Source organism: Vidua macroura, chromosome 6 (genome assembly GCF_024509145.1).
Source record: "Vidua macroura isolate BioBank_ID:100142 chromosome 6, ASM2450914v1, whole genome shotgun sequence".
NCBI classification, from domain to species: Eukaryota; Metazoa; Chordata; class Aves; order Passeriformes; family Viduidae; genus Vidua; species Vidua macroura.
The window spans coordinates 44,787,590-44,797,107 of NC_071576.1; the positions used below are offsets into that span (position 1 = coordinate 44,787,590).

Sequence of the window (9,518 nt, forward strand, 5' to 3'; positions counted from 1 at the left end):
CTGGATCCAGGTACAATTAACTCCTCACTCCGTAGGAATACATACCTGATTGTGGGCATGGCAGCCCTATTATGGCTAAACTGCTGTAAGATGAACATGGTGGAATCCCCCAAGGGAGTTCTTTGAACCCCTCCCTCTGCAGGTTCACCACTGGCTGGGTGATGTTTGGTCCACATTCAATGCTTGCAGCAAAATTAATGCTATGATTTTAGCAGAGAGATTATAAAGTGATTGCTTTCCAAGATTAAGAAAAAAATAAAATTTTACTGCTGTGTCTTCAGAAAGTTACTACCCTAAAAGCAAATTTAGAGTTGTAGGCAAGAAGATAAATTAATCAAAGAATACAAACAAGAAGCTGGGGGGTAAGGAGGGAGGAAAGATTATCTCATCATACTGCGTCACTGCAGGATATCTCAACAGCCCATCGCATGGAATGGAGAGAGCAAGCCCTGAAGGAGAGGCAGATAAGAAGAGGGAATCCAGCCTGGAGCACAAGAGAAGGAACAGCCAGATCCCACAGCACTGTACTACTCTGCCAACCGCTCATAGAGAGGAAACCTGCCGCAGGAAAATGCAAAAGAAACAAAACTCCTGGAGCTCCTTGAGACATGCCAAGCCTCCATGAAGCCAGACAAGTGTCTCAAGGTCTGCATCCTGTACAACTGGATCTGTTTCTCTTGGATTGCCTGGGTTAGAGCTGCCATTGAGCTGTCACATCTGTCATATTTGAGAAGCGGCAATGACAGAACAAAGGGTAATGGTTTTAATCCAAAAGATTTAGGATAGATATTAGGAAGAAATTCTTTGCTGTGAGGGTGGTGAGACACTGGTACATTTTGCCCAGAGAAGTTGGGGATGCCCCATCGCTAGCAATATTCAAAGTCGGGTTGGATGGGGCTCTGAACAACCTATTCTAGTGAAAGGTGTCCCTACCCATGGCAGGGGGATTGGAACAAGATAACCTTTAATGTCCTTTGCAAAGCAAGCCATTCTATGAGTCTATAACAGCCAAGTTACACATCAACCCTAATTTCTCACAAAATAAAGTGAGTGTATTCATCTATTTACAAATCCTGCCAAGAATCGTACAGACTTGGAGCAACTTGAGAAAGCTCTAGGATGGTTATTGCAGCTACAATGTATTCATTACTCTAGAAGCACTGTGCACACCGTATGGAATGAAAGTCTGCACTTTTCCATAACTTGCTCTCCCAGTACTGCCCAGGCTGGTGGCCTGGAGAGCAGTGTCCCCAGCGAACTATGCCCTGAGAGCTCTCTGTGGGGAAGCAGAGCCTGATACCAGGTACAGCCCAGCCTGGAGCCCCCTTAGGCGGGGAACAGCCCCTCAAGTCCCCCGAGTCACACGCAGACACCCCCGGGGCTGGATGGCAGGAGAAGGCGCCGACAAGTCAGAGGTGCTCCGGGGTGCGGGCAGACCGGGGCTGCCACTGCGGGGAAGGTGCGGCGGCGGCGGGGCGAGGCCGCGCTCCCCAGGGGCGAGCGGGGAACGGGGCGGGCGAGCGCCCGGCTGTCATTAGAGGGCACCATTGCCCCGCGCATCGCCGCATCCCCGGCTCCGGGCGCGGCCAGACAGGGGCTCGGGCTGGCGACGAAGGGCAGAGAGCTGCGGAACGGGGAGGGACGAGGTGCGGACACGGCCCGAGCGCAAACGCGGCTCGCCCCCGTCGGTTTTCCGCCAGCGCCGCACGGACTGGGGCGAGCAAAACTTGAGTTCGTTTACTCTCCCTTCACACTGTTTTTAAGGTCTTCGTCGTCAGCATTCTTTAGACAGCCTCCACTTCTCGAGTGTGTGTTGCTTTCATAGTCAGATTTCAAGGCGTTTCTAGGGCTTTGGGGAGTTTTTTCATACTCTTAAGGTTTTGTTCCCTTTAGGCAAGTGCTGGGATCCACGTGAAGACGCCTCTGATGCACTTACCGCTGCTCTTGAGCTTGACTTGGAACCACGCACCTCCCCTCTGCACCAGCCCAGGCCATGAATTATCTCCTTCAGAACTAGACTACCAGCAGTAAAACACCTGTTTACTTAAGAAACATGAAACCAAAAATAAAACCTGCGTAATGGCCCCTTCACCACTACCTCCCCCTACATAATGTAGAAATAACCTATGAAAAGCTACTCCAAAAATAATATTACCATGGATCAAGATGAAAGGCAAGGGGAATGTCAAAACAAGCAAAAGGCAAACCTCTAGTCTAATGCAAAGAATGGCAGTGAACAGACTTGTGACCGTAGAGCATGCCTTTGACAGCAATTACACCAACAGAAATGCAGGGAATATAAATAAATGGAGCATTTAACTACTGCTAAAATATAACTACACAGAGAGCAAGCAAAAAAGAGCCACTCTCCACAGGTACATACTGTGAGCTCAAAATGCTGCTTGGTACCTGCCATTCCTAGCCTGCTTTCCCAGATAACAGCACAGCATCCTGCAAACAAGCCAGGCTCCCAGTCAGGATGAAGAGACAGATGGCGAGTGGAGTTCAGCTAGTAAAACAACATGATGGCAAGAGCAAAAGAGGAGCGTGAAGAGAATGCAATGGCCCCTGGTGCACTGGCAGGTCCATCAACAGATTAGGCTAAATTCACTGCTACCTTTGTGCTACACTAATGGTGCACTGCAGCTGGACAGCAAGGCTGGCTCTTCTTTTAACAACCAAGAACAGAAGGAATAATAAAAAAAATAATTAAAACAAATTAAATAAAATGAAGCAATTTTTTTCTGTGAAATTAGCTTATGCTTTCTTTTTTTTTTTTTTTTTTTTTTTTTTTTAGAACACAACAAAAAGCAATTCAAACTGAATTAAAGCTGTCAGAATTTTACCATGGTTCTGCTCAGATTTCCTTTATGCATTTTAACCCCTGAACTAGTGTGGTTTTGCCCAGCTATCAAATCTAATAATTTGACATTTTATGACCTTGTCAAGAAATAGAAAATTCTGAATCTATACCAGTTTGAATAATTTGATTTGTCACTTTGGTGGTAGAAAAGCCTTGATGAAGAGCTTGAGCAGTCTGTCCTAACTTGAACCTTAATTGTAATCAGTTTATTTAAGCAGGATTCCAAAGTACCAAGCAAAATTGCCACTGCTATAAATGCAAATTGCTTAGGATCACATGCTTAGTAAAAGAGAAGTGCAAAGGAAATAAAGTACCAATGTCTATTGGTCTGTGCCTCTGCTAAAGCAATTATGGGATATAACACGTTCTGAAATGAAGCAATCACATGTGGATCACACAACATTTGAAGAATCTTGAGTTAAACATTGCTGAGCGTAGATGATAACCGTGTACTAAAGGAAATGAGAAGAGAGCAAAGCACAAACCGCTCAGTCTCAGGGGCCCAACACCAGGTCTGCTCATCTGAGAGCATGCTGAGGACAACCTCTGCAGGAGAAGTTCACTCCAAGACTTGCCAAAAGACAGAGGAGCGCTTCTCCATGGCACCTCATCATGGGGACTGTTTGCCTCTATACATAAGCATCTCACTAAACTCTCTCTTCTGAATAAGTTAACCTGGAGTTGCACAACAGCCAGCCCCATCAGAATGACAGCACCGAGAATCTCTCTTTTGTTATCTCCATAACTTCTTATCAAACCTCCTTGGTTACTCCTTGCTCAGTTTACAGTGCAAGGACCTCTCTTCCCCTATCTGCCAAGCCATCAGATTCAGCCCTGGCTCTGACAGTCAACCTGGACCCTTTCCAAACAGAAATAGTCAAATGCAATAAACCTCCTGCAATTGCAATCCCTTTGCAATGAAGCACAGGCCATAAAGGAGTTTGCTTTTCCCTCCCCTCACCCTTTTGAAACAGAGCAGCCAGCAGGAATACACACTAGTTAAAATAATTATTTTTCCTGACATAAGCAGATATGACTTAGATATTTTGAGCAAAAATGTTTCATTCTCATGGGGCATTGTTCTAACCATAGCAGTAATTACTCTGCTCAGTGTTCTGGAGCAGGAATTTCTAAAGAAGCTAATAGGCTTGGTGGTAGGAGCTCTTGGGTAAGCTTTTGTAGCTCGTGTTAGGCAAACTGCTGGTTTAGAGGATCATAACCTACCTCTCTGACTGAGAGTTCACAGATCCACTCAATTAAAAACATCTCTCTGTGCATACAGTATTTCCTCCTCAAATGGGCTGGATGCTCTCTATCTCCACACAAAAAAGAAAGACAGTGCTAGAACTTGTGAGCAGAAAGTGGCCAGGACTGTCACTACCACCTTAAAACCTAAATGTATAGTGGGACAAAAAAAACAATTGAGCCAAAAGCATTAGGGAGCATTAACAGTGAGGAAGCTGAACTAAAAAAACAGGGGTAGTAATCTCAAACCTGAGCTGCTTTACCTCCCAGGTGAGCTGGAAGGTGAAGTGGCCTCACACAAGGCAACCCCTGAACATTGAAACCATCGTTCCTTACATCCTTCAAGCACTGTGTAAATATTGGCTAACCTCTGGAAAGGGTTTGGAAAGGAAAACGACATGGATTTTGCAAAGGCCATACCCATATCTTGTAAATAGTGGGGGATCTTGCTTGTGCAGCTTTCATGGCAGGAATGCCTGAAATCGAGGTGGCAGAACACAGGAAAGGCGGTCATTGGCCTTGCCAGCACGGGGGGAGGACAGCAGCAGGTTTGCGAGGACTCCTCACAAAGAGCTCCTGTCTGCAGGGCCTTTTGGCTCGAGTCCTGAATAGAGGGCACTTTTCCAGCAGGTTTCTTGGGGACTTCGAATTATTTTCTCTGCACAGCACACTTATTCCTAGAACTACCCCAGCCTATATCCCAAGAGATGCATTTGATGGCTGCTGAGAGAAGTCCCCAGGTGAACACTGTGCCATGTTCACCACACTCTCCAACCATCCCAGCTTGCAAGACCCACACCTTCTCTCCTGGCTGAACCTGTGCCTAAATGATGTGCACCTCCTGCTTTTTAGGATGATGTGCTCTTAGTGATGAGGAACTTTTCATGACCTGCTACCTAAATTATAAGCTTGGGGCCAAGAGACCTCTATATGGCCATCTTCAAGGGCCATTTTGGGATGGAAAGGACAGTGGGGTAATATTCACCTAAAGCAGCCACATGGGTAGGTTGTCCAGCTCACCTGGGAAACTGAAAATGGCTGTTAAGAATATAACATCTGAACAGGGCATCTTTAAAAGGAAAAAGTCTTCACATTTCTTAAAATACCAGTGCTATCACCATTAGTGAAATGAAAGTCTGTACCACTGGTCAGCAAAATCTTTTGCCAGATGTGACTCCATGCCTGCCCAGGAAACAAATGGGAATTTGCACCTTGAAGGCACTTGCTGCATCTTCTTCTCTCCATCACCAAGCTACAGACACTTCCCACCAAGCACCCTACAAACATCAGGAAATAACTTCAGGAGATAAAACCTGTCATGGCATCTCACTGCTCAGCAGCTTGAACATGGATAGATGCTTCCTGTGCAGTGAACCAGGCTCCAACATTCTCTCTGCCAGCAGCAGCCAACCCCGGGTCCATGGGTCCAAACCCACAGGCACTGCTGGTACCTCTTGGTGCAGGCAGACTTTGGAAGCAGACTTTGGAAGCACTGAAGGTGCAGTACCTGGGAGGTGGCAGGGCCTGTCCCAGCTGCCACAAGCTCCTCACTGGCATGGCAAGTGCAGGAGTAAGGGTCCCCAGCAGTGCTGGAGGGCTGCTCTGTCACAGAGGTGGGACAAATGTGGAAACACCATGGATTACTTTGGTGTATCTGGCAAGGCCTTTCCATGGATGCAAAGAGAAATGCCTCTCTCCTTGAAGCAGACCTACCTGTGGGCATCATTGCCCTAAGGGGCCTAAAGTTGCAACCTCTCCAGCCCTGCAGCAAGTAGACATCTGGAGCAGTCTCTGCAGAGCCAGCACATCCTAGGAATTAATATTAATTTTATTCCCTCTAGGAAATAAAACCATCCAAGTTGTCTTTGCTCAAGGGTTTGAACTTCCCAAAGGCAAGAGCCATAGGGACATGAGTGAGGGGGTCACCAAACACACAGAAACGATCCCGTTTTCCTCCACACGCATCATCTCCCCCGCCCCAAGCCCCCGCACTCCACGGATGCTGAAAAAACTGGCGACACTCCTCGAGGAGAAAAAAAATTTCCCAAACAAAATAATAGTAAAAACACTCCCACACGCATCCTTCACGCAAAAAAGGCAACACGGAGTGGGGAGAAAAAAACAACCCCGAAAGTCGCCGGCTTGGAAGCGGCGGCGAAGCTGCAGCCGGCGGCAGACAAAGGGAGCGGGGGCCGGCAGCGGGCGGGGAGCGCGGCAGCCGCCCTCCGGGGCTCGGCTAGCGCCGGGGCCGCCCCCCCGGTCCGCGGCGGGGCCGGGCCGGGCCTGTGCGGGCCAATGCGGCCGGCGGCGGCGCGGCGCTGCCCGGCGCAGCCAATGGAGAGCGCGGGCAGCAGCGCTGCCGCCGGGGGGCGGCGGGGGGGGGGGGGGGTTGCCCGCCAATCGCGGCGGGCCGGCGGCAAGGAAACACTATTATGCTAATGATGTTTTGCTCGCACTCGCGGGGAGCGGGGTTTAAAAGGCAGCAGCCGGAGGCAGGGGTTCAAAGGCGGGAGGCAGGGCCGGTGTGAGTGCGAGGGAGCGAGCGGACGGGACGGGAGGAGAGGAGCGGCGGGGGGCATCCACGCCTTCCCGGCCCGCTGGCGATGTCCAACGTGCACCTCTCCGGCGCCGCCGCCCTGGAGCGCCTCTCGGCCCGGCGAGCCCTGGTCGGGCACGGCCGCAGCCCCGTCTGCAGGAGTCTCTTCGGGCCGGTGGACCACGAGGAGTTGGGCCGGGAACTGCGGGAGCGCCTGCGGGAGATGGGGGAGGACGACCAGCGCCGCTGGGACTACAACTTCCAAACCGACACACCGCTGCCGGGGCCCGGCCGCCTGCTCTGGGAGGAGGTGGAGGCTGGCGCCGTGCCCGCTTTCTACCGGGAGACTCTGCAGGTGGGACGGTGCCGCGTCCCCCTCGTCCGGGCGCCTCATTCCCCGCCGCCGCCGCCCGCCGCCGGCAAGGGGCCTGGGGGGCGCCTGAGCCGGGAGAACCGCGCAGCGCCCCGCCGCCGCGGCATGCGGCTCCGCCGGAGGGGCCCGACGGCCCGCATCACAGGTGCGTGGGGATCCGGGTAGCGCGGGGACGGGGGGCGTCCCGCCACAGTGCCTGACGGACTCCTCTTTCCTCTCCGTGCCCCATCCAGATTTCTTCGCGAGGAGAAAAAGGCCGGCGGAGCCTAAGGCGGCGGCGGAGCGCCCCGCCGGCTGCCCGCCGCCCCCAGCTGCCGTGCCAGCTGAACAGACCCCCCGCAAGCGGCTCCGGTGAGCCAGGTAAGACGCGCCCCGGGAGCGGGCAAAGCTGTCCGGGCGCTGTCTGCCGCGCTCTCTTACTCACTTCGTATACCACGACAGTTTTTTTTTCCCTGCTTATTTTTTTTTCTCCTCCTCCTCTTTGTTCTTCTCCAGACTTTTGCACTACTGCACCCACGGGAGAGGCGCGACGCCCCGGAGGCGCGGCGGGCCGGGGGGGGGGCGGCGCGGCGAGCCGGGACCCCCCCGCGCCCGCCCGGCCCGGGACCCGGAGCGGAGCCGCAGCGCCGGCCGCGCACGGAGCAGTGTTATCGTACAACAGTGCAATGTGTGACGTTCTGTATAGAAATGTATTATGCCTAATGTGAGTACACTGGCCAGAAGTGTAAAGCTTTAAAAGTCGTTTATAAGAAATGTTTAATCTCTGCTGAGCTCTCAGTGCAAAAAAAAAAAAAAAAAAAAAAAAAGGAAAAATTAAAAAAAACCAAGTGTATATTTGTACAAAACTTTTTTTAAGAGTTATACTAACTTATATTTTCTATTTATGTCAGAAACGTGGATAACTTTGACATCCAATAGTATTTTGTTTTCTTTTGGTTAAGCTAAAGGGCACTATATTTGCTTTTGTTATTCACAAAATGTAAATTTATTTTTATAGTGGATTTTTTTTTTTTTTTTTGCATTCACAAGATGTAGCTATGAATCAAAAGATTTTTTAGACTTTACTTGAAGACAAATCTGTTTCAGTCGATCCTGAGCCGGTCTGTACCACTGCTATTGCAAATAATGCCACAACTTCAATAATAAAATTAAAGGAAACGGCCGCAAACCTGCTTAGTGTGTGCTGGAGGGGAAGTCCGGGGGGAGGGGGGTGGCAGAGCCAGCCCCGGCGGCTTGGGCGGGGGAGCCCAGCCCAGTCTGAGTCTCTCGGTGGAGGGGGTCCTCCCTCGACGCGGGGCCCCGGGTACCCCCGGAGCACGACCCCGCCACGGGGAGGGTGCTGTCCCCCCTCCGCGAAAAGCGAGCGTGCGGTTCGGAGGGGAAAGGAGGGCTTCTCCCTTAAAAACAAGTTCAAACTCTTCAGTACTGCCAGAGTTAACCAAGCATGAGGGAAGCACACGCCCTTCATCACACCCTGCCTTTGGCCTTTCGGTACGTTGTAATGGTTACTTCTAACAGTTTTAACTTTCTTCCCGAGGCTGTATCTGCCCCGCCTCGAGGAGCCCGGCTGGCCGGGGCCGTCCCCCTTCACTCCATCGTGGCTGGGGCCGCTGCCAGCCTCTGGTGGGGACAGCCTCGGGGCGTGACTGGTACGTGCGGGCCGTGGCCCGCAGCGGGCTCAGCACGGCGGGGACGCCCCTGTCGTGGCTGTGCAAAACTTCCCCCCTCCCCCTCTTTCGGCCGCAGGCCCTCACTCCCCAGCCCGGAGCCCAGAGCCCTGGCCACTGCAGGGAAGCACTTCCTGGTACCTCTTGCCGAGCAATGATTTACAGGACAAACACAACCGTTCTGGGAAAGGCAGCAGTTTCAGCTCGCCCTAAAAGACGTAAAAAGCAAAACAACACACAAAATAAACCCTCCCACGAGACAAAACAGCCAGCATTTTGACAGCGCTTTGGTGACAGTGCGCCATGCGCCAGCAGCACTTTGCAGCATCACGGCGTCCCCTTGGCCTGAGGGCAGGTTAAAGCCGTGGCATCCTCAAGGGACAGCCCCGTGGGGTCGGGACGCACGCCTTGCTCTGAATCCCAGCCCCGTGCTGCGGGAAAGGGGGACAGCCCAGGTCTGGTGCTGGCTGCAGGTGGTGCAGGATTGGGATGCTGGAGAGTGCAGATGGGGAGGAGGACCAGGATGTGGGGACTGACTGGACTGATGTATGCCTTTCCGATTCCACTCCCCAGCTTGGCACCTCTGAAATGCTGCACCCCCATTCTGGACCTAGCAGCTGGGGCGGACCGAGAGGGCGTCACTCCCTGGCTTTCTGATCTCTCTGTATGATGCACTTCCACGGAGGGGGGAGGGAGCTGAGAGAATGAGGGTCAGGGTGAATAAGGCTCAAGGTTTACCCACATCGTCTTCCCCCGTCACACCGCTCCTCTCTGCCCCCCTCCTCCCTTTTCCCCAAAACTCTCCCCCCGCTGTCACGGCCGCCAAACTCTCCT

The 9,518-nt window shown here is 52.1% G+C and overlaps 1 protein-coding gene across 1 annotated transcript; it reads left to right on the forward strand.

Moving 5' to 3' along the window:
- Nucleotides 1–6,565: 6,565 nt before the first annotated feature.
- On the forward strand, nt 6,566–8,185 carry CDKN1C (cyclin dependent kinase inhibitor 1C). The gene is made up of 3 exons (XM_053980593.1): nt 6,566–7,162; nt 7,251–7,377; nt 7,513–8,185. The coding sequence occupies exons 1-2, from the start codon at nt 6,712–6,714 to the stop codon at nt 7,370–7,372; spliced, it is 573 nt and encodes a 190-aa protein (XP_053836568.1). The 5' UTR covers nt 6,566–6,711; the 3' UTR covers nt 7,373–7,377; nt 7,513–8,185.
- Nucleotides 8,186–9,518: the final 1,333 nt, after the last annotated feature.